The sequence below is a fragment of the Malus domestica genome, chromosome 03, assembly GCF_042453785.1.
Source record: "Malus domestica chromosome 03, GDT2T_hap1".
Classification (NCBI taxonomy): Eukaryota; Viridiplantae; Streptophyta; class Magnoliopsida; order Rosales; family Rosaceae; genus Malus; species Malus domestica.
Window position 1 is genome coordinate 29,736,192 of NC_091663.1, and position 24,925 is coordinate 29,761,116.

General features: G+C 41.3%; 1 protein-coding gene and 2 long non-coding RNA genes across 7 annotated transcripts; 1 reads left to right on the plus strand and 2 right to left on the minus strand.

Annotated features, from left to right (window-relative positions):
* Positions 1-121: 121 nt before the first annotated feature.
* LOC114824029 (uncharacterized) lies at positions 122-3,822 on the minus strand. 3 transcript variants are annotated; one of them, XM_029100217.2, is made up of 6 exons: positions 3,463-3,822; positions 3,319-3,369; positions 2,506-2,557; positions 2,348-2,406; positions 2,156-2,201; positions 122-427 (listed from the first exon to the last, which is right to left on the minus strand). In XM_029100217.2, the coding sequence occupies exons 1-6, from the start codon at positions 3,586-3,588 to the stop codon at positions 285-287; spliced, it is 477 nt and encodes a 158-aa protein (XP_028956050.1). In that variant the 5' UTR covers positions 3,589-3,822; the 3' UTR covers positions 122-284. The 3 variants fall into 3 exon arrangements, with proteins under 3 accessions (XP_028956050.1, XP_028956049.1, XP_028956048.1); XM_029100216.2 differs by having other exon boundaries at positions 2,348-2,422; positions 3,463-3,741; XM_029100215.2 differs by having other exon boundaries at positions 2,348-2,431; positions 3,463-3,741.
* A 7,640-nt stretch (positions 3,823-11,462) lies between these two features.
* Positions 11,463-13,428, minus strand: LOC139194516 (uncharacterized). Of its 2 annotated transcripts, XR_011579449.1 has the most exons (3): positions 12,405-13,428; positions 12,224-12,321; positions 11,463-12,140 (listed from the first exon to the last, which is right to left on the minus strand). It is a non-coding gene; the product is annotated as an uncharacterized lncRNA (long non-coding RNA). The 2 variants fall into 2 exon arrangements; XR_011579448.1 differs by having other exon boundaries at positions 11,463-12,321.
* A 10,372-nt stretch (positions 13,429-23,800) lies between these two features.
* On the plus strand, positions 23,801-24,920 carry LOC139194517 (uncharacterized). 2 transcript variants are annotated; one of them, XR_011579450.1, is made up of 4 exons: positions 23,801-24,000; positions 24,085-24,182; positions 24,266-24,363; positions 24,539-24,920. It is a non-coding gene; the product is annotated as an uncharacterized lncRNA (long non-coding RNA). The 2 variants fall into 2 exon arrangements; XR_011579451.1 differs by lacking the exon at positions 24,539-24,920 and adding an exon at positions 24,447-24,480 and having other exon boundaries at positions 23,861-24,000.
* Positions 24,921-24,925: the final 5 nt, after the last annotated feature.

Here is a 24,925-nt window from a genome sequence, read left to right on the forward strand (position 1 = left end):
CCTCTCCATAAGGTTCTAACTCTACTGGCTTTATGTTTATGATGATGCTTACTGCTCAAAGCAACTACTTCAAAGGTGGTTAGCATAATCCTTCATATGAGATTATGCGATATGTTGACAATTTCTCCAATCATTTTTCACATTACTAAAATAAAATTACCAAAATTGTGATCAATGATGTAAAACGTCTTAACCATATACAGGTTTGTGCATCTACAGGTACATGTATATAACATCAATTACAAAATTGTAGCAGATTCTTTGATATGTGCACCTGCAAGAAATCATCTGACCCCTTCTTTCCGAGAGCGGGAAGTGTGAGCCTCTTCGATGTATCGAGTAAGAAGTGAAATCCCGTAATGTGAGGCACTTGAGGTAGCATAATAGGATGCCACGGTGAGTTGAGCAAACTTGGGAAGTGAATAACCTGCAAAACCCCATATCAACGGGGAATTGAAAAATATGTATCCAAAACTTGGAACACCGGGAAAGAAATTCCAGCTGAATCTCAGGTTTTGAGCAAGAATGTATTATATACGTAGACGGAACATGGCTTAGGGCTTGTTTGGTACGTGGGATTGGATTGGAATGGATATATCTCTAATTGCAAGGCACGTTGTCGAGGGGAGAAATGAAACAATAATGACCAACTAGAGGGTAGAAGATGGATTATTCATTAAGGAAACTTATCTAATCTAATGCTCTCCAAAATGGTAAGAATAGAATGGATGAGTATTCTTCATGAGCAATCCTCTTCTAATACCCTCGAAATGAAAACTCATTCATTTCTACCTTCAATTTGCGTTGAAATTTGAAAGTTATCCATTCCAATCCAATCCTTCTTACCAACAAGGCCTTAGTCTACATACACTTAGTACAGCTGATACAAATCAGTTCAACACCCATGCAAGGAAATGAAGATACCTGGAGTCTTCTAGATGGGTTTATAACTTACGTTGTGCTGGGCTGTCTTTTAGTTTTTCTAGATCATCTGTCCTTGTTCTTCTCAGTCAATAAAAATTAGACTTTTAGGAATCCTATAAATCTTTAACTGGGTCATTCATTCTAGTCTTGTATGGTTTATGTAGCTCTATATAAGAGCTTTGACGTACTTTTGCAATTCAGTCAATGAATAATATTATATTACATTGAGTGATTCTTGAGAATTCTTGGTGATTCCAAGAACCCTTGCTGGAGCGGTTCCAGTTTCCCCTCCTCCCTACCGCCGCAAACTACAACCTTCCTTCCACCAATCAGCCTTGCCTAAGTACCCATTTTAATCTATTGTTGTGGATCCAAACGACTGCACGAGAACCCAGTTCTAGGCCTGGAACATTCCTTAAGGAATGAAGCAGAATCTTACGGTTAAAGACACCTTGCCAGTAAATCTTTTCTGAATTTCCAGAATTGTGTGCTACATTGTTAAGTTTTCTAATTTTCTTTGTTGTTGCATTATAATACATCCATTCTGTTATGATCCCACATCGACTACACTTATGGGAGTGTAGGGGTTCTTAAGTCCTTGGGGTCATCCCACCTATTGGACTAGTCTTTTGGGTTGGGCTCTTCCCTTGGGCTTGAGTACCTAACATTGGTATCAGAGCCAGGTTGCCCGACACTGCGGGTCTTGGTGACGTGATATCCCGCCTCGTGATTACCGCCTTGGGAGTATGGGCTCCAAGGGACTTGGTGACGAGGGACTGGGCGACGTGATTACCGCCGTGGGCTTCAGGTCTTCTGAAGGGTGGTGTAATGTTATGATCCCACATCGACTACACTTATGGGAATGTAGGGGTTCTTAAGTCCTTGGGGTCCTCCCACCTATTGGACTAGTCTTTTGGGTTGGGCTCTTCCCTTGGGCTTGAGTACCTAACACATTCAGTATTGTTTACTTTATTTTCCATAAGTCTAATAATCTGCCTTGTTAGTAATTTTATGCAACTAAATTAAGTTTTAGGTTGTCCTGCATCAACAACCAGACAAATCAAGAATCACATCTATTTTTAAGTAAACTAGTCATTCTACGGCTACTAAACAAATGATCTGTTTAATAAAAATAGAAAACAGAAGAGTAACAGCAAAGAGCAATGCAAAGAACTTATCATGTTTTAAAATAGGCTTATTTTAACCCGGTGGAGAAAAGCAGGATATTTACCTCCAAATGTAGCACTGGCACCCGAAAACAGAAGCAGTGGAGTAAGCTACGATTAAAAAAATACAAAAGTGAGCCAAATTGAGGTGCATATAAATATAACTTTCTCATGAATCATGATAATGCTGAAATAACTGGAAGTGCATTGCAGGGTAAACAAAATCGGAAAGCAAGCATCAAGCATAAGAGATGTACCCCAACTAAGAAAGGCAACCACTTTGGTCCCTTCAACCGCTTCTGAAGGTATGGGATCCCTGCAACCAAGTAACACTAAGCAATCTGCATATGAAAGCATGTTCATTGTAAAGCATATGAAAGCATGTTCATTGTAAAGACAAAGGAAACATGTATACCTGTATTGAAGCTATGAATTGCACTAAGCATTCCTCCAATACCTGAGCCAGCCTATTCATACAAACAATAGCGGAGAGGTTTAATCACTCGCATAACAAGCCACATCCATATCATTATCATAAACATACACTCGAACATGACCTTTGTAAATACACCTAGACCCTAACAACACAACTGATATCGGGTTTTACTTCTATCCTATGAATCAACAATTAACAGGGGATTTATGCCCAATACTTCATGATCAACAACATTTTGTGATGCAGATGTTATTATCCGAATTCGAAGCTACCAATTACATAATAACTAATAAAGGATCATACTTAAGATATAAGAGTTCAATCTACAAATGACGTAAACATACACTCAAACATGATCCCCATACATACACCTAGACCAATGAATCAATAACCCTACCAACGCAACTGATGTTGGGTTCTACTTCAACCAGATGAACCAACTATTAGCAAGGGATTTATGCCCAATTCTTAAAAAATTTGGCCCCTCGCATGCAGAGAAATTAAATCATTATCCAAAATAACAGTAATGCAGATTATTATACGATTTCTGAGGTAATAACAACCAAGTACACATTAACTAACAAAGGATCATACTTAAGATCTAAGAGTTCAATACATGTAAATCTTACATGCTCAGAATTCATCTACCACGAAGAAATATCTTTAGAAAAAGCATTCTACTCCAAATTCCCAGATCAAAACCATGAAAATTCACATCTAAAACACAACTGCTACACAAAAACAAAATTTTGCGCAAATGGGTAGAGCTGAAAAGAAAAGAGAGAAACTTACAACAGCGGTGGCGTCGTGAAGAACAGGAGTGATGGTCCATTCACCTTTGTCCTGAACAAAAAACAAAACAAAATTTCAATCAGTTTCCGACTGTAAACCCACGGAATCAAATCATCAAAAAAGTAGGGTCATGGGTGTTAGTACGGAATCGTGGGCGAGGAGAGAGAGGCAGCGAGGGCAGCGAGGAGTTCCGAGGCCGGGATTCATGGTGGGATCGTGGTGCAGATTCCCACTCCTCAGCTTCTGTTCGTAGACCTCTCGAGTCCCCATCGCCGGCTTCTAATGTAAATGCTAACAACTCTGAGAAATCAGTTGACAGTGGCAAGGCAATGGTGACTCAATTGGCGGAGACGACGACAGTCATGGTGGATATGGAACCACCGGGGAGGGAAGGGGTGGAAAAATTTTGGGTTAAACGACAGCGTTTTAAGCTATGGGCTCGGTTGGCATCGAGGACGTAAAGTGGGCAATACCGCGGGTTGGGCTGTGTTCTAGTTTTGTCACAAAAAGTTGAAGGAGTCTTAACGAAATATTTATAGTACTGTTTATTTTTAATGAAAAATTATATTTTTACTTTTTCATAGTATAATTCCGTATATCTTTATTTGTCATTTTTCATTAAAATTAAATTATTTTTGGACATTTCGTTAGTTTTCTTAAATAGTTTTAACGAAACACTTCTGGTACTATTTACTTTTAACGAAAAATCACATTTTTTACACTAAATTTTTTTATTAAATGAATGTGTTTTTAGTATTTTAATTTTAATTTTTAATATTAAATATATTTACAAAGTAAATAATTTTACAAAAAGTTTATATTTAAACTTTTTACTATAATAATAAAAGGCTCAACATGATGACACCTCGCTCTACATCTTTGCTTTTGGAAATACTTTTTTTAACAGATGCGATAATTTATTTTTAAACAACAATGCGGGAAATTTAGATCTACAAGTACACTAGTTAAACCAACTAACTTAACGCATATTTATTTAAATTTATTTTTCGTCCTTAAGGCCAGAAGCCCAACACCTCCTCTTGAGGAAACATGTGAGATTTCTTAAGGTAGCTTTGATGGACCACAATCACAAAACCTGAGTCAAATCCAAAAAGGCAAAGAAGAGAAAATACCACCTGAGAGATCAACTACGTGGCAAATTAAGGGGTGGTTTGGGAGTGAGGTGCTTAAAAAAAAAGCACCCATGAAAAAAAGCTGTGAGGGTTTTAGGTGTTTGGTAAACTAAAAAAAAATGGCTTATTTTGGAAGCTGCTGTGAGAATAAGCTGAAATCAAAGGAAAAAGCTGAAGCTGCTATTTGCAGCTTTGGAAAACTGGTTTTTTTTCAAAGCACATGGAGCTACAGTGCTCCTTTAATGAAAAGACTCACTATCAGACTGCTTTTTTTTTCAAAAGCACTTTTACAAAAAAGTTTACCAAACACTCTGCTGCTTTATTTCACAGCCGCTTATTCTCACAGCACAGCCGTTTATTCTCACAGCAGCTTTTTTTCAAAGCACAGCAATACCAAACCAGCCCTAAGAGTGGCTGGAGATGAGCCCAGAAGGATATACGTGTGCCATCCTATTATGTGGAAAATTCTCTACACATTATATTACCTCGATAAACCGAAAGCGTTATAATATTTCTATTGTTATAAATATGTAAAAGTTAGAGATAACTTTTACTAATGATAGAAGCAAAGTAGAGATAAAATATTCCACTGTAACTATAGCACTAGGAGATGACAAATAAAAAAGGGAGGAATAGATAATGATATTGATCTTTCTTTTTTTCTATGTGTTTTGATTGCAGTCGAGTGCTCTATTTATAGAGCAACTTGCATTATTACATTTTGAAATTTACATCACATGACTTTGAAAATACGATCCTATTGTTTCCAAAGTCTACGTCACATTTGTGGCCATTGAAAATCTGTGTGTGGGCATTCATAACAATGTCAATGTTTTCAACTCTCCCCCTTGGATGGCCACATATCAACATGAGTCGCCTCGTTAAAACCTTGCTTGAAAAAACCGAGTGGGAAAAAACCATAGCGAAGGAAAAAGAGTACAACTTTTCCTGGATTGTTGATATAGTGTTAAATATGTTTATGTTGCCTTGTTAAAACCTTGATAGGAAAAACCCAGTAGGAAATATCCTAGTCGAAGGAAAAAGAGTACAACATGCATGTATCATGGATGCTCCCCCTGATATATATCTCCCCCTGATTCCGCATTCTCCAAATTTAGCTGTTTGGTAAGTCGACGTAATCCAATATTTTGCACTAACATTTGAAATGAGCATTTTGCTAGGGACTTGGTGAACAAGTCTGCCAGATTTTCATTGGAACGGATTTGTCTGACTTCAATAACTTTAGCCTTCTAAAACTCATGTGCATTGAAAATTTTTGGAGATATGTGTTTAGTTTTATCACCCTTGATGAATCCTTCCTTCATTTGGGCAATACAGGCTGCACTATCTTCATGAATGACAGTTGGATTCTCTGTCTTCGAAGTTAGACCACATGAATTCCGGATATGATGGATCATTGATCTTAACCAAGAACATTCACGACTTGCTTCATGTAAAACAAGTATTTCTGAATGATTTGAAGATGTAGCAACTAGTGTTTGCTTTGTTGAGCGCCATGAGATTGCTGTATCTCAATTCTTGAACACATATCCAGTTTGTGAATGGGCTTTATGCGGATCAGAGAGAAAACCAGCATCTGCAGATCCAACAAGAACTTGGTCATTTGTGGATTTCTCTAAGTATAAGAGGCCCATGTTTGTTGTCCCATGAAGGTATCGCAATACATCTTTGACACCCTTCCAATGACGAATTGTTGGAGCAAAGTTATACCTTGCTAACAAGTTGACTGAAAAAAACTATATCTGGTCTAGTACATTGTGCCAAATATAACAAAGCACTTATTGCACTCAGATATGGTACTTCTAGACCAATGACCAGTTCATCATCTTCTTTTAGACGGAATGGATCTTTCTTAATATCCAGAGAACGAACAATCATTGGCGTGCTGAGTGGATAAGCCTTGTCCATACCAAATTGCTTTAGGATTTTTTCAATGTAAGCTGATTGGTGGACCAAAGCATAATGTTCGATCTGCAGGTCGAGACAAAAATTCGTTTTTTCAAGGTCTTTCATTTCAAATTCACTTTTCAGATATTCAGCAGTTTTATTGAGCTATTCAGGAGTTCCAACTAGGTTCATATCATCGACATATATTGCCACTATAGAAAATCCAGAGTTGGATTTCTTAATGAACACACAAGGGCAAATGACATTATTGATATACCATTCTTTGATCAAATACTCATTAAGACGATTACACCACATTCGTCCAGATTGTTTCAGCATATACAATGATCGCCTTAATTTGATCAAAAGCGTACCTCGTGATTTGTTAGTTATTTCAGGCGACTTAAGTCCTTCTAGGACTTTGATATATATGTCAGTATCTAATTCTCCATATAGATACGCGGTGATGACATCCATAAGTCGCATGTCAAGTTTTTCTTAAATCACTAAACTTATTAAGTAACGGAACATAATTGCGTCCATTACAGGAGAGTATGTCTCCTCATAATCAATTTCAGGTCTTTGCGAAAAACCTTGTGCTAACGAGTCGTGCTTTATATCTTTCAATCTAGTTTTTCTCATTACGTTTCCTTGTGAATACTCATTTGTAACCCACGGGGTTTACACCAGGCGGGGTTTGGACTACTGGTCCAAAAACATTTTGTCTTTCCAAGAAATTTAATTCTGCCTGGATTTCATATTTCCACTTAGGCCAATCTTATCTCTGTTTACATTTATATATAAAGCGAGGTTCAATATCATCACTTAATATGATTTCAGTGGCTATTGCGAATGCGAACATATCGTCGATGATTATTTCATTTCGACCCCACAATTCATTATTACATGTGTTTGTACCATACTTGACCAATCCCGAAACTACCGAGCACCGGCCAACGCTATACTGTCAAGGACCCAGAAGAGTTCCCCTCCGACCAGGAGGCCAATCACTACTCGACACGTGTCAAGATTAGAAGCCAATCAGAGCGCAGCACGTGTCAACATCAAGAACCAATCATAACATGACACATGTCAATGTGACAAAGCTACAAGTTTTTCTATAAATAGGGGTCATCCCCCCACAATATTGCCTAATGCCATTTGTGTTAAATCATTCACAAGAACTCACTAAATTGAGAGCTTGATCCTTTGTACTTGTGTAAGCCCTTCACTACTAATAAGAACTCCTCTACTCCGTGGACGTAGCCAATCTGGGTGAACCACGTACATCCTGTGTTTGCTTCTCTGTCTCTATTCATTTACGTACTTATCCTCACTAGTGACCGAAGCAACCAAGCGAAGGTCATAAAACCTGACACTTTCTGTTGTACCAAAGTCCTCGCTGATTTTGTGCATCAACATTTGGCGCCGTCTGTTGGAAACGACACTTATTCCTACTCTCTTCAGCTGTGTCAAGCTGGTTTCTATCATTCGTACACTTTCTTTTGACCAGGCATCCCTCTCCAACATGGGAAGCGAAGGAAGCCACAGCACACAGAATGACACCCCCCTTGCACATAGTGCGAAACAACGAAAGAAGGAAGGAAAACGAGTTCTTCTTCAAGCTAAAGTCGATGAGTTGGAAGCTCAGAACAACAAGATAGCAATGAGGAATGAGGTCCTCCAGGAGCAATATGAGAAGCTCTTCGAGACACTCCACGAAGCTAGGCAAGCTCAGACACGCGAGCTTGTTGCCCCCGTGGAAGTCAACCATCAACTGGGTGCCCTCCAACATGGAGGGTCACATGCATTCGACATAGATATCCCTGATAGGGAACAGATTACCCCTCGACTTGATAATCAACATGAGGCTTCTCTTAACCCAGTTGCTTCGACCCGAACCATGAGAAGTGGAGGGAGACACCTCTTTGCTGAAGGGGCAGAAGGATCGAAAGCCGTCTTTCGCGATTGTCGGGATTTCCTGAAGCAACGTCGAGAGAATTCCATCCATATAAGCTCAAAGATTAATGACCCAAGGATTTCTGAGAGACTCGGTCCCCTGCCACAGCCCAAGCCGGCCACCAATTTGGGGAAGGGGCAACAAGTCCTAGAGAGACATGAGGGTACAGGGGACTTAGAGGTGTTCCGACAGACATACCCTAGAAGCCAGTACAGCGAGTCCAGGGAAAAATCACATGCCCTTGATCAAACCTTCCTAATTCCAAGAGGAGATGGAGATTTACGAAAGAAAGCTCCAGTGACACATAACTCCGCTCAGGACCCTCTTGTCCTACAACTTCTTGAGGAAGTAAACAAGTTGAAGGCTGAACGTCAGGCTGAAATACCTGACTGGAACCAACCCAGGCCTGGCCCTCTTACAAGGAGGATCCTCAACACCCCCCTTCAAGCAAAGACAAAGCAAAAGCTTGGCTTGCAACTTTATACTGGAAAAGAGGACCCGATTGAGCACCTTAACCTCTTTGAGTCCACCATGGCATACCGGATGCACACCGACGAAGAGCAATGTCTTCTCTTCCCCTCCACCCTCTCTGGTGGAGCTCTAAATTGGTATTGTCGTCTTACACCTGAGACGGTAGACTCATTTGAGGAATTGAGGAAACTATTTGTTTCCCAACACATTTTCCAAACCGATCGCTTGCGCTCTGCAGATGACTTGTACACTATCCGCCAGAAGCCAGACGAGTCATTACGTATGTATGCTGGCCGCTTCAGCCATGAATACTCCCGGTGTGCCGAGGCAGACGACAAGACTGCCCTCAAAGCCTTCACGGCAGGCCTACGTGATTGTTTCTTTAAATACATGATCAATGCCAATACTTGGAAGACTTACTCTGAGGTGATGGCGCAGGCTTATAACCATGCCTCCGCCGAGGTAAAGACATATCAGGAGAAACCCCCTACAACCATCCTTTATCAACAAGTGGGAGGTGGAAGCCAGACTCACCTAAATGAGAAGACCTCGACTTTCCAAACAGCAGTGGCACCTCCCCATGCCTTGCATAATGCTTCACCGAATCAACAGACATATCAATTTCAAGGCAAGAGGAAGGATTTCCATCCTCACCACTCTCATTTCAGTAAAAAGAGTAAGGGACACTATCCCGATAACCAAGGGTATCGCCACAATAACGCTCGCCCCCAGGCAGTCAATGCAGTGGGTCAAACCCGCGTCAAGGGTATCGCCACAATAGCGAGGTTTTAGCCTGCCATACTTAAGGTGTCTTACGCCTGCCGAGTCGGAAATCGTCCTTCGGGAAATACATGAGGGAGTTTGTGGAGATCATGCTGGATCTTGGTCCCTAGCACACAAGACTTTTCGCCAAGGATATTACTGGCCAACACTCCACCAGGATGCCATCAAAGTATCCCGCTCATGTGACAAATGTCAACGATATGCAACTATTCCTCATTCCCCTCCAGAGCCTCTTACTCCTATGATCAGCCCTTGGCCCTTCGCCCAGTGGGGACTTGATTTGATCGGCCCAATGCCGGCAGGGAAGGGCAAAGTCTGTTACGCAGTCGTTGCAGTGGACTACTTCACAAAGTGGGCCGAAGTAGAACCCTTGGCAACCATTACTGAGGCAAAGATAGAAGACTTCGTGTGGAAGAACATCCTTTGTAGATTCGGCATTCCCAATGCGATAGTCACTGACAATGGGCGACAGTTTGACAACAAGAAGTTCAGGTTGTTCTGCTCTAAGTTCAACATCAACTTATGCTTTGCCTCTCCAGCTCATCCCCAGTCTAATGGACAAGTTGAGGCCATCAACAAAATAATCAAGCGCACTTTGAAAACCAGCTTGGACAAAGCTAAAGGCTGTTGGCCAGAATTTGTACCCCAAGTTCTTTGGTCATATCGCACTTCATATCGGACTTCAACAGGAGAAACTCCATTCTCACTTGCCTTTGGCACAGAGGCGGTTGTCCCTGTTGAGCTCGAGCAAGCAACATTCCGAGTCCAGAACTACATTCAAAGTGAAAATGACAAACAACTCACCCTCAACTTGGATTTAGTCGAGGAACACAGAAACCAAGCTCACTTGAGGAATGTCGCCTACAAGCAGCGCATCTCCAACTATTATGACTCTAGGGTCAAGCCTCGTTCTTTCAAAATAGGAGACTGGGTCTTAAAGAAAAGATTACTCTGCGACAGAGTCCCGAGTGAAGGCACACTTAGTCCAAACTGGGATGGACCGTATGAAGTCATTGGCATCAGTCGCCCTGGCTCTTACACACTTAGAAGCTCTGATGGCAAGACCCTTGGCCATCCATGGAACGCTGATCACTTGAAGTACTACTACAAATAGACTCACGATGTACAAGTGTTGAGCTATAGCCGTTCGGCATCCTATGTAATGAAGGCCATTTGGCAATGAATTCAATAAAGAGGTAATTTAGCCAACTCAGCCCTCACTCTTTTACATTCATAGCAAGCGATGCCAGAACCCTTCTCAATCAGAAAGCAATCCGTCTTCCACAGTCACTACAAAACAAGCAAATGAAGACCGTGTCAAGCGCCAAAAAAAAAAAAAAAAAAAAAAAAAAAAACAGCTTCATCCAAAAAGCTTCACCCGAAAAGCTTCACCTCCAAAGCTTCACCCACAAAGCTTCACCTAAAAAGCTTCACCCAAAAAGCTTCACCCGAAAAGCTTCACCTCCAAAGCTTCACCCACAAAGCTTCACCTAAAAAGCTTCACCCACAAAGCTTCACCTAAAAAGCTTCACCCAACAAGCTTCACCCGAAAAGCTTCACCTCCAAAGCTTCACCCACAAAGCTTCACCCACAAAGCTTCACCCAAAAAAAAAAACTTCACCCGAAAAGCTTCACTTAAAAAAGCTTCACCTACAAAGCTTCACCTAAAAAATCTTCACCTAGAAAGCTCCCTCTACATACTTTCACCATCAAAGCTTCACCATCAAAGCTTCACCTAGAAAGCTTCAACACCAAAGCTTCACCTATAAAGCTTCAACACAAAACCTTGCTCCAAATAAACAAATTTTGTTCACAAAACCCAAGATGCCCTTGAACTTGTACAAAAACACTTGGGTAAACATAAACATTTTTTGTTTTACACCCACAAGGGCCCAAAATTTTCCTTCTTATTTATTCACTTATATATGTTTCCAAACATATTATAATAGATCCAACAACAAGCCAAAGTCCCAAGTTTCATAATGGACAAAAGTACAAGCAATTCATCAATAATGAAGGTGCTACAAAAATTGGAATCTGCCCCAAAATAGAAATCCAACCCAAGAGACTTTTTCTCTCTCTCCCTCTTCCGCCTCCTTTCATCTATCAAATTTCTGCAACCTCTGCTCTTCTCCAATGGAGCTGAATTTTGGACACCCTATAGTTCTTGAGCATATGAACAACTTTCAAGAAGGAACCATTTCTGTTTGAGCGACGGAAATTAAAGTGTTGAAGCTCCAAACATGATAGTCGGCTTCTTGCAGATTTCAAAGCTGTTGTGATGTTTCGAAGATCTGGAAATATTTAACCGTTAGTTCATCCTGAATTTTTTATATGTTATGCAAGAGTCGATGAGGAACAACTTCAATAAAGAAAGCATACCGATCTGAACAAGAGAAAATGGAGTTTCGAAGCTCACAACACATCTGACGGGTTGACAGAAAAATAATAACCAGTCATTCATCATACCTGGATTTCTGGAGTTATACTGCTCCGAGGGATCTCAAATTTGGATATGTTGTAGTTCACGAGCTGAGGAACAACTTCAATGAAGAAAGCATACCGATCTGAACAAGAGAAAATGGAGTTTCGAAGCTCACAACAAATCTGACGGGTTGACAGAAAAATAATAACCAGTCATTCATCATACCTGGATTTCTGGAGTCATACTGCTCCGAGGGATCTCAAATTTGGATATGTTGTAGTTCACAAGCTGAGGCACAACTTCAATGAAGAAAGCATGCTGATCTGAGCAAGAGAAAATAGAGTTTCAAAGCTCACAACAAATCTGACGGGTTGACAGACAAATGATAAACAGTCACTCATCATACCTGGATTTCTGGAGTTATACTGCTCCGAGGGACCTCCAATTTGGATATGTTGTAGTTCACAAGTTAGGGAACAACTTCGATGAAGAAAGTATGTTGATCTGAACAAGAGAAAATGGAGTTTCGAAGCTCACAACAAGTCTGACGGATTAACAGAACATTGATGAACAGTTACTCATCATACTTGAATTTCTGAAGTTGTACTACTCCGATGGATCTCAAATTTGGATATGTTGTAGTTCACAAGATAAGGAAAAACTTTCATGAAGACGACTTTGCAATCTGAGCTATAGAGAAAGGTGTTATCTTGCATCCACTCAGGCTGATTAGTGGAAACGAAAAGCAATTCCACCAAAGAAAAGATGAAAAAGAGAGAAAAGCTACTAATTGCACTTGATCTTGTCTAGTCAATAGCATGCAGCATCAAACACACAAAAGTTGGAAATATTTTTAGATAAAGCATATACGAATGTGTGACATCGAAACAAGGATTCGTTACTTTGACAAATTAGTAACACGCGAGACACCTCATTCGGCAACTCTCTTCGCCTGAAGACTTGGGGGACTCCCACCATATGCTACTGCACCTTGATACTCGGCAGTCTCACAACCACTCAGTGACTTGGATTTTTCAAGTCTCCAACCGAGAAGTTTTCCTCACTCGGGAAATTAAGGGAACACTACCTCAAACTACATGCTTCACTCACAAAGCTTCAACAATACAGGTTTCAACAAAAGCAAAAATTCAAAGAACTTTATGAAGAAGGCTTTGGTGTATTTAACACAATATGTTGAAATGAAGCAAAGCTTATTTATTAATATTTTCGATAAGCCACAAATATGTACATATACATGAGTCAAAATAAACAAACAAAAGGGAGCCTTCACAAAGGTTGCTTAGGGGAAGTCTCAGCAGTCGGTAGAGCCCCAGAAAGAGAAAGCACCGGAGGGTGGTTATCCAGAGCCTCAGTACTTGACAAAACCCCAGAAGGAGGAGGCATTGGAGGTTCATCATTTGAAGCTTCATTACCAGGTACAACCCTAGAGGACGAAGGCAATAAATGCCTTTGGAACAAACCCATAAACCGCTGATGATCAAGTAAAACCTTACCATCAGATTCCTTCATCTGGTCAAGCTTCCTCTTCATGTTTGTAGCATAGTCATGGGCGAGCCGGTGCAACTGCTTATTCTCATGCTTGAGCCCTCTAATCTCCTGTTTGAGACTCATCACTTCAGCAGCCAATGATTCAACTTGGCGGGTTCTAGCAAATAGGCGTTGGGCCATATTAGACACAGAACCTGCACACTGAACACTAAGAGCCAGAGAGTCCTTAACAGCCAACTCATCAGACCGTTTGGAAAGTAGTCTATTATCTTTGGGAGTGAGAAGGTTCCTGGCCACCACTGCAGCGGTCATATCATTCTTCATCACAGAATCCCCAACGGTAAGAGGACCAGTAGGGGATATGAATGATGGGCGCCATATGTTGTCTGGAGAAGGCGTGGCTGTCTCTTCTCCAAGGTTCAAGTCAAAACGACGGTCGGAGGGTCCAGACATTTTCAAATGTGTTGAAGAAGGAAGAGGTCAGACAAATCAAGATCTTAGAAGTGCAAGAAATGAGCTTCTACTGGTAGAGATTCAAGTGTGCTGTGGAACTTAATGCCAGCCTCTATAAAAATCTGCACTCGACGGAGCTTCAGAAATCGAAGAGGCGTTTGCTTTCTCAAAAGCTGGGCTGCTCAGAGACCACGAGGGCCGATCTCAGAAATCGAAGAGGCGTTTGCTTTCTCAAAAGCTGGGCTGCTCAGAGACCACGATGGCCGATCTCAGAAATCGAAGAGGCGTTTGCTTTCTCAAAAGCTGGGCTGCTCAGAGACCACGAGGGCCGATCTCAGAAATCGAAGAAGCACCTGCTTTTTCAGCCTCGTCAGCACCTGTCACATGCACACTCAGCTTTGCGGAAATTACGGGCAATCTGTCGAAGATTTCTGGTGAAGTAGAAAGCACGTGAATCTTACTGTTCAATCACCGCTCTCCATATGCACCATCAACTCCTCGGGTACCACATATAACTTTGTCAAAGATCTCTGACAAAGTTTAGGCACGAGAATTTCGAAGTTCCAGCTACCCTACTATTACCCATAAGGGTAAAGGAACAGCACCACTGCTTGACAACTAGAAAGTCCCTATGTGTGTCGACCTCCGTGTTTTGCGGCAAGACAGGTTGGCAAGAACGTCCAACCTTTACTCACATTCGAGAAAAGACTCCCAACATAATTACTTTCTCAAAAACCGGAGTAGCACCGCTTTCCGAATCTCGAGAGTCAGATCCTCGACGGGATTGCTTGTTCGAAAACCGAAGAGGCACAACTCTCAGAACTTCGAGAGCCAGATTTCCTTAGATAAAGCTTGTCTGTAATCTTCACACGTAATATCAGCTTTCCAGATACCACATACCACTTTTTCAAAGTGCTCTGACAAAATTAAAACACGTGAAGCTGGCAGCTCCCACTGCATTGCTGTGACCAAGAAGGGTAAAGGAATAGCATTACTACTTGTTATTGGGAAATCCCTATATACATTGACCTCCCTCCTCAACGGACAGGCAAACCTGCAAAAATGCTCAACCCTTTCTCGCATTCGAAAAGGCACCCTCAACATAACCTCTCGAAATACTCAGCTTTATTTCCCCCCGATAATACCTCAGCAAATAAGCCACACCAAGAACAAGAGTATCTCATATCATCAGGGTCGAAAGCAAGAGTATCCCATATCATGCTTTCTCCCTGTCTTTGTCTTTGTCCTTGTCCACACCTGCAGGACAAGGAGAAAGAGAGCAGTCAGTCGGAACCTGAAATCAAACCTCCAATTTGGAACTGACTGCCTGGAGCCTTTGCCTGGTTGCTTACTTAGCATTGCTCTCGAGTACTCATCCTCAACTGCTGTCAAGGTCACGAATTCCACCGGCAAATACCTCATGACAGTTGATCAGATATTGGCTCTTTACACTGAAGCTGCCAAGCGTGGATGAGTCACTATGAAGGAATGTTCTGAATGACCATTTAAATGCAAAGGTTGCACACCACTTCTGCCATGCAAAAGATTGAAGCAGAAGGTTCAACGGTGAGCTGAAACAGATCACTACAGCACGACACCTTTCCATACCACATTCATTATTCCGTCAACAGCAAAAGTATCCCATATCATCAAGGTCGAACGTACTCTAGATTTGATGGACTTGTTTTGACCCTCAAATTTTTGAGTCGGCCTTATACTCTGAAGGGCACCAGAAAACCCTCCAGCACAGTTCAAGAATAAGCCTGTGGAAAGTTACTTCTTCAAAAGCAAAAGTATCTCATATCATCTCTTATCCATTTGCTTCTCCTTATCCTGGCAGTTGAATGAGAGACAAGGAGAATGAGAACAATCAACCGGAAGCCGAAGTCAAACCTCTGATCCTGGGTTGCTTACTTGGAAGTTTGACTGCTTACCTTGTCTGTCACCTCTTTCGGCAGATCTCCTAGCTCGGCGACTTGGGGGACTCCTACTATAGGGTTTGTATCACACTTGACTAAGCCCGAAACTACAACTAAGCTTCAAGTGAAATTGATACATTACCTTGTGCGTCAACATCAGCTAAATACACCATTCCTGGATGGAGGAAAGGTACTTCCAGAGAAGGGCAGATGAAGATCAGACCACACTTCGGTACTTAGAAGTTTCGTGATTACTCAAGGGATTGGATCTTGCAAGTCCCCAACCGAGGAGTTTCCCTCACTCGGGAACTTAGGGGAGCACTGTTTGTACCATACTTGACCAATCCCGAAACTACCGAGCACCGGCCAACGCTATACTGTCAAGGACCCAGAAGAGTTCCCCTCCGACCAGGAGGCCAATCACTACTCGATACGTGTCAAGATTAGAAGCCAATCAGAGCGCAGCACGTGTCAACATCAAGAACCAATCATAACATGACACATGTCAATGTGACAAAGCTACAAGTTTTTCTATAAATAGGGGTCATCCCCCCACAATATTGCCTAATGCCATTTGTGTTAAATCATTCACAAGAACTCACTAAATTGAGAGCTTGATCCTTTGTACTTGTGTAAGCCCTTCACTACTAATAAGAACTCCTCTACTCCGTGGACGTAGCCAATCTGGGTGAACCACGTACATCCTGTGTTTACTTCTCTGTCTCTATTCATTTACATACTTATCCTCACTAGTGACCGAAGCAACCAAGCGAAGGTCATAAAACCTGACACTTTCTGTTGTACCAAAGTCCTCGCTGATTTTGTGCATCAACAACATGCATAATTTATGGAGATTTTTTTGCCCTCATGTACTGCTGTGTCTTAAGGAACATGTGTCTCATTAAGGACATTTTCTTTTTCTGGAAGTCCAGAATCATGAACTGTAGATTTGTCATTCATTATCTCTTCCTGAATGATTTCATTTAGATTCAGCTGTGCACTTATCTTTCTCTTTCGAGGAGCTGAATCTTTTGAACCTGGGGGTCTACCACGCTTCAGGCGTGCACCAGATGAATCATTCACTGCCACTTTATTTTGTCTAACAAGGACATCAATTCTTGCATGTGCATTTGTAGTTGGTATATGTGATTTTGTCACTTTCATAGCATCATTAAATGCATCTGGAATTTGATTGACAATGCTTTTAAGATGAACGATCATTTTCACTTCATTTTCACATTGAGTACTACGTGGATCAAAATGAGACAATGTGGGAACAACCCATGTCAGCTCTTTCCGTTCTTCTGGAACGGTCTTTTCTCCCCATAACGACGGGAATACTATCTCATCAAGGTGACAATCATCAAAACGAGTTGTAAACATATTACCTGTTAAGGGTTTCAAATATCTAATGATAGATGGTGAATCAAAACCCACATAAATTCCCAATATATGTTGATGTCTCATTTTAGTGCGTTGCGGGGGTGCAATAGGCACATAAGCAGCACAACAAAAAACTCGTAAATGTGAAATGTTTGGCTGATGACCAAACACGAGTTGTACTGAAGAGTATTGGTGGTTGGCTATAGGTCTTAATCAAACCAATGATACAGCATGTAAGATGACATGTCCTCATGCAGAAATTGGCAATTTTGTTTTCATGAGTAGAGTGCAAGCTATTAACTGAAGCTGTTTGATCAATACTTCTGCTAGACAATTTTGAGTATGGATATGAGGAATAGGGTGTTCAACATCAATACCCAATGTCATGCAGTAATCATCAAAGGTTTGAGACGTAAATTCACCAGCATTATCAAGTCGAATTAACTTAATGGGGTAATTTGGGAACTGTGCTCGTAACTTAATTATCTAAGCAAGAAGTCTCGCAAAAGCTACATTTCGAGTAGACAATAGACAAACATTTGACCATCTGGTAGATGCATCAACCAAAACCATAAAATATCGAAATGGTCCATATGATGGTTGAATAGACCCACAATATCCTTTTGAATTCTTTGCAGAAATAATGGGGATTCAGCATCAGCCTTTAGTTGTGATGATCTAATTACCAACTTCCTTTGAGAACAAGCCTTGCAAGGGTTATCATTTGAGATAGCAATGTGTCTGCTCAATAATGGATGTCCATTAAAGTTGGTAATGATCCTACGCATCATGGTAGATCCTGGTTGACCCAGACGGTCATGCCAAAACATGTAAACTTTTGAATCAATGAACTTCTGGTTCATGACAGTATGTGATTCAACTGTCTTTATGTATGTATAATACAATCCACTCGACAAACCATGCGACTTCTCTAATATACGCTTTTGGGTATCATTAGAGGTAATGCATAGATACTCCACATTTTCTGCACTTTTCGTTTCAATGTGGTATCCATTTAAACGTATGTATTTGAAACTCAACAAATTTCGAGTAGATCTAGTAGCATACAACGCATTCTGTATGGACAATATTGTTCCATTTGGTAACATAATCTGGGCTTTTCCTGAGCCTTCAATTACATCTGAAGGTCTTGATATTGTTGTTACCCTTACTTTTGTAAGTATCAATCTTGAGAAATACTTTCGATCTCGAAGTATTGTATGCGTAGTTGCGCAATCTGCAAGAAAAATATCTTCGCCATTTCTCATGTTTTGAGAATGACCATAGTTTTTATCAATGCTTTCTGAGTAAGGGAATCAAAGTTAGAAGCAGGTTGTAACAGGAAATTTACATGCCATTTTTATTGAATCTGAAATGCTAGTTTCAGACTACAAGTTCAGCATAATAAAAATACATCAAACATAAATGATTCAGTCGGACCGATACACTTCATTCCCCCTTTCCACAATGAAGTCCGAAACATCTAGGTGAGTTGTGTTTAACTGCCCTGATAAGTCGCACGCTGGATCAGGTATATCCATTGGTTTAGCCTGGTCGAGAAAATTAATCTCGACACTCTTCTCCTTGAGGGAGACTTGATATAGATCCACTAAATGTTTTGGGGTACGACAAGTACGCACTCAATGCCTATTGCCACCAAACATATGGCAGACTCATTCAAAGTTCCTGGGAGCATTGTTCATGTGAGCTTTGCCTTTGTGGCGATTCACATTTTTAAAACTCTAGCCTGAATTATGCATTAGAACCTGATTGTGAAACTGACCACCATGGCTCTTGCATTTCCTGTTCCACTGACCTCGCTTGTGGCCACGTTCTCGTTTATGATTATCGCCACCAGATGATGTGGCGTTCACTTCGAAGGAAGCAGCATTCACTTCTGAGAATGGTGCAGATCCAGTAGTTTAGGATTGATGATTTTTCATCACAAGCTCATTGTTTTGTTCAGTTACCAAGAGCACATATATCAGTTAGTTGTATTCAGTGAAGCCTCGTGCTTTATACTGCAACGGCATGAGCACGTTAGAGGCATGAAATGTGCTGAAAGTCTTTTCCAGCAAATCTTCCTCGTAATAGTATCATCACATAGCTTCATCTGAGATGTAATTCTGAATAATGCAGAATTGTACTCTGCCATTGACTTGAAATCCTGGATCCTTAGGTGAGTCCACTTATAGCGAGCCCTTGGAATAATCACCGTTGTTTGATGATTGTATCTGTTTCTCAATACCTTCCATAGGGCTAACGGATCTTTAACAGTTAAGTACTCGCTCTTTAGTCCCTTATCAAGATGACAACGAATAAAAATCATGGTCTTCGCCTGATCTTAAAAGGATGAGCTGTTCTCTTCCCTGATGGTATCTCCAAGATTCCCTGCTTCCAGATGGATCTTGGTATCCAGTACCCAGGTAAGGTAATTCTTCTCAGTAATGTCCAGGGCAGCAAAATCAAGCTTTGCCAAGTTCGCCATTTTCTTTTCTGAAAGAAAATGAGATGTGTAAGAGCTTGCAATAATATGTATTCCTGAAGGAATATAGTGTTAGAACTTCTGGTTCTTACAAATTTTTCATTTTGATCTTCAGGTCAAAATGATAAGTGTTGATGCACAAAATCAGCGAAGACTTTGGTACAACAGAAAGTGTCAGGTTTTGTGACCTTCGCTTGGTTGCTTCGGTCACTAGTGAGGATAAGTACGTAAATGAATAGAGACAGAGAAGCAAACACAGGATGTACGTGGTTCACCCAGATTGGCTACGTCCACGGAGTAGAGGAGTTCTTATTAGTAGTGAAGGGCTTACACAAGTACAAAGGATCAAGCTCTCAATTTAGTGAGTTCTTGTGAATGATTTAACACAAAATGGCATTAGGCAATATTGTGGGGGAATGACCCCTATTTATAGAAAAACTTGTAGCTTTGTCACATTGACATGTGTCATGTTATGATTGGTTCTTGATGTTGACACGTGCTGCGCTCTGATTGGCTTCTAATCTTGACACGTGTCGAGTAGTGATTGGCCTCCTGGTCGGAGGGGAACTCTTCTGGGTCCTTGACAGTATAGCGTTGGCCGGTGCTCGGTAGTTTCGGGATTGGTCAAGTATGGTACAAACAGTGCTCCCCTAAGTTCCCGAGTGAGGGAAACTCCTCGGTTGGGGACTTGCAAGATCCAATCCCTTGAGTAATCACGAAACTTCTAAGTACCGAAGTGTGGTCTGATCTTCATCTGCCCTTCTCTGGAAATACCTTTCCTCCATCCGGGAATGGTGTCCTTAGCTGATGTTGACGCACAAGGTAATGTATCAATTTCACTTGAAGCTTAGTTGTAGTTTCGGGCTTAGTCAAGTGTGATACAAACCCTATAGTAGGAGTCCCCCAAGTCGCCGAGCTAGGAGATCTGCCGAAAGAGGTGACAGACAAGGTAAGCAGTCAAACTTCCAAGTAAGCAACCCAGGATCAGAGGTTTGACGTCGGCTTCCGGTTGATTGTTCTCATTCTCCTTGTCTCTCATTCAACTGCCAGGATAAGGAGAAGCAAATGGATAAGAGATGATATGAGATACTTTTGCTTTTGAAGAAGTAACTTTCCACAGGCTTATTCTTGAACTGTGCTGGAGGGTTTTCTGGTGCCCTTCAGAGTATAAGGCCGACTCAAAAATTTGAGGGTCAAAACAAGTCCATCAAATCTAGAGTACGTTCGACCTTGATGATATGGGATACTTTTGCTGTTGACGGAATAATGAATGTGGTATGGAAAGGTGTCGTGCTGTAGTAATCTGTTTCAGCTCACCGTTGAACCTTCTGCTTCAATCTTTTGCATGGCAGAAGTGGTGTGCAACCTTTGCATTTAAATGGTCCTTCAGAACATTCCTTCATAGTGACTCATCCACGCTTGGCAGCTTCAGTGTAAAGAGCCAATATCTGATCAACTGTCATGAGGTATTTGCCGGTGGAATTCGTGACCTTGACAGCAGTTGAGGATGAGTACTCGAGAGCAATGCTAAGTAAGCAACCAGGCAAAGGCTCCATGCAGTCAGTTCCAAATTGGAGGTTTGATTTCAGGTTCCGACTGACTGCTCTCTTTCTCCTTGTCCTGCAGGTGTGGATAAGGACAAAGACAAAGACAGGGAGAAAGCATGATATGGGATACTCTTGCTTTCGACCCTGATGATATGAGATACTCTTGTTCTTGGTGTGGCTTATTTGCTGAGGTATTATCGGGGGGAAATAAAGCTGAGTATTTCGAGAGGTTATGTTGAGGGTGCCTTTTCGAATGTGAGAAAGGGTTGAGCATTTTTGCAGGTTTGCCTGTCCGTTGAGGAGGGAGGTCAATGTATATAGGGATTTCCCAATAACAAGTAGTAATGCTATTCCTTTACCCTTCTTGGTCACAGCAATGTAGTGGGAGCTGCCAGCTTCACGTGTTTTAATTTTGTCAGAGCACTTTGAAAAAGTGGTATGTGGTATCTGGAAAGCTGATATTACGTGTGGAGATTACAGACAAGCTTTATCTAAGGAAATCTGGCTCTCGAAGTTCTGAGAGTTGTGCCTCTTCGGTTTTCGAACAAGCAATCCCGTCGAGGATCTGACTCTCGAGATTCGGAAAGCGGTGCTACTCCGGTTTTTGAGAAAGTAATTATGTTGGGAGTCTTTTCTCGAATGTGAGTAAAGGTTGGTCGTTCTTGCCAACCTGTCTTGCCACAAAACACGGAGGTCGACACACATAGGGACTTTCCAGTTGTCAAGCAGTGGTGCTGTTCCTTTACCCTTATGGGTAATAGTAGGGTAGCTGGCACTTCGAAATTCTCGTGCCTAAACTTTGTCAGAGATCTTTGACAAAGTTATATGTGGTACCCGAGGAGTTGATGGTGCATATGGAGAGCGGTGATTGATCAGTAAGATTCACGTGCTTTCTGCTTCACCAGAAATCTTCGACAGATTGCCCGTAATTTCCGCAAAGCTGATTGTGCATGTGACAGGTGCTGACGAGGCTGCAAAAGCAGGTGCTTCTTCGATTTCTGAGATCGGCCCTCGTGGTCTCTGAGCAGCCCAGCTTTTGAGAAAGCAAACGCCTCTTCGATTTCTGAAGCTCCGTCGAGTGCAGATTTTTATAGAGGCTGGCATTAAGTTCCACAGCACACTTGAATCTCTACCAGTAGAAGCTCATTTCTTGCACTTCTAAGATCTTGATTTGTCTGACCTCTTCCTTCTTCAACACATTTGAAAATGTCTGGACCCTCCGACCGTCGTTTTGACTTGAACCTTGGAGAAGAGACAGCCACGCCTTCTCCAGACAACATATGGCGCCCATCCTTCATATCCCCTACTGGTCCTCTTACCGTTGGGGATTCTGTGATGAAGAATGATATGACCGCTGCAGTGGTGGCCAGGAACCTTCTCACTCCCAAAGATAACAGACTACTTTCCAAACGGTCTGATGAGTTGGCTGTTAAGGACTCTCTGGCTCTTAGTGTTCAGTGTGCAGGTTCTGTGTCTAATATGGCCCAACGCCTATTTGCTAGAACCCGCCAAGTTGAATCATTGGCTGCTGAAGTGATAAGTCTCAAACAGGAGATTAGAGGGCTCAAGCATGAGAATAAGCAGTTGCACCGGCTCGCCCATGACTATGCTACAAACATGAAGAGGAAGCTTGACCAGATGAAGGAATCTGATGGTAAGGTTTTACTTGATCATCAGCGGTTTGTGGGTTTGTTCCAAAGGCATTTATTGCCTTCGTCCTCTGGGGCTGTACCTGGTAATGAAGCTTCAAATGATGAACCTCCAATGCCTCCTCCTTCTGGGGTTTTGTCAAGTACCGAGGCTCCGGATAACCACCCTCCGGTGCTTTCTCTTTCTGGGGCTCTACCGACTGCTGAGACTTCCCCTAAGCAACCTTTGTGAAGGCTCCCTTTTGTTTGTTTATTTTGACTCATGTATATGTACATATTTGTGGCTTATCGAAAATATTAATAAATAAGCTTTGCTTCATTTCAACATATTGTGTTAAATACACCAAAGCCTTTTTCATAAAGTTCTTTGAATTTTTTGCTTTTGTTGAAACCTGTATTGTTGAAGCTTTGTGAGTGGAGCATGTAGTTTGAGGTAGTGTTCCCTTAATTTCCCGAGTGAGGAAAACTTCTCGGTTGGAGACTTGAAAAATCCAAGTCACTGAGTGGTTGTGAGACTGCCGAGTATCAAGGTGCAGTAGCATATGGTGGGAGTCCCCCAAGTCTTCAGGCGAAGAGAGTTGCCGAATGAGGTGTCTAGCTAGTAGTCAATGTCATGAGTAGGAAAACTTCACTTGTTTCTTTTCGAAGTGGTAACCCAGGGCTCTTTCTTCATATATTGTTTTTTGTTATGAAGATGTGTTAGGCCCAAAGAAGTGGAGGCCTAGGAACTTTTTTTTTTTTTTTTTTAATTTTATTTTATTTTTTTTTTATTTTTTATTTTTTACTCCCTCCCTTTTTCTTGTGTCATTTACATGGGTGTATTCGAATGGAGCTGAATGAGGGGTAGGGTATGACTCATTATCATGTGCCATGATTTTGTCTTCCTTTAGCTTCTCTTTTGCTTTGCTTTAGTCTTCCTTTAGCTTTTCTTCAATATAACATCATTTTCTGTGGCTCAGATCGCAAAACCATCTTCATGAAAGTTGTTCCTTAGCTCGTGAACTACAACATATCCGAATTGGAGATCCATCGGAGCAGTACAACTCCAGAAATTCAGGTATGATGAGTGATTGTTCGTCATTTGTATATCAACGCGTCAGACTTGTTGTGAGCTTCAAAAACTCCATTTTCTCTTGCTCAGATCAACATACTTTCTTCATCGAAGTTGTTCCTTAACTTGTGAACTACAACATATCCAAATTTGAGGTCCCTCGGAGCAGTATAACTCCAGAAATCCAGGTATGATGAGTGACTGGTTATTATTTTTCTGTCAACCCGTCAGATTTGTTGTGAGCTTTGAAACTCTATTTGCTCTTGCTCAGATCAGCATGCTTTCTTCATTGAAGTTGTTCCTCAGCTTGTGAACTACAACATATCCAAATTTGAGATCCCTCGGAGCTGTATAACTCAAGAAATTCAGGTATGATGAATGACTGGTTATTATTTTTCTGTCAACCCGTCAGATTTGTTGTGAGCTTTGAAACTCTATTTTCTATTGTTCAGATCAGCATGCTTTCTTCATTGAAGTTGTTCCTCATCGTCTCTTTCATAACATATCAAAAATTCAGAATGAACTAATGGTTAAATATTTCCAGATCTTCGAAACATCACAGCAGCTTCGAAATCTGCAAGAATCCGACTGTCATGCTTGGAGCTTCAACACTTTAATTTCCGTGGCTCAAACAGAAATGGTTCCTTCTTGAAAGTTGTTCATCTGCTCAAGAACTAGAGGGTGTCCAAAATTCAGCTCCATTGGAGAGAAGCAGCAGCTGCAAAAATTTGATAGGGAAAAGGAGGCGAAGCTTTGTTGGATTTCTAGGCTGGGGAAGATTCCAGTTTTTGTAGCAACTTCAGTACTGGTGAATTGCTTGTATTTTTGTCCATAACTAAATTTTGGACTTTGAATTATTATTTGATCTATCATAATATGTTTGGGAACATATATAAGTGAATAAATAAGAAGGAAGATTTTGGGCCCTTGT

Bases quoted from the DNA above. Each gene is read 5' to 3' on its own strand.
- LOC114824029 (XM_029100215.2), bottom strand. From the start codon at position 3,588: ATGGGGACTCGAGAGGTCTACGAACAGAAGCTGAGGAGTGGGAATCTG. The intron at 3,370-3,462 runs GTACTAACACCC...TTTTTTGTTCAG, and splicing joins CTCTCCTCGCCCACGATTCC to GACAAAGGTGAATGGACCAT. The intron at 2,432-2,505 runs GTATACATGTTT...TTTCATATGCAG, and splicing joins AATTCATAGCTTCAATACAG to ATTGCTTAGTGTTACTTGGT.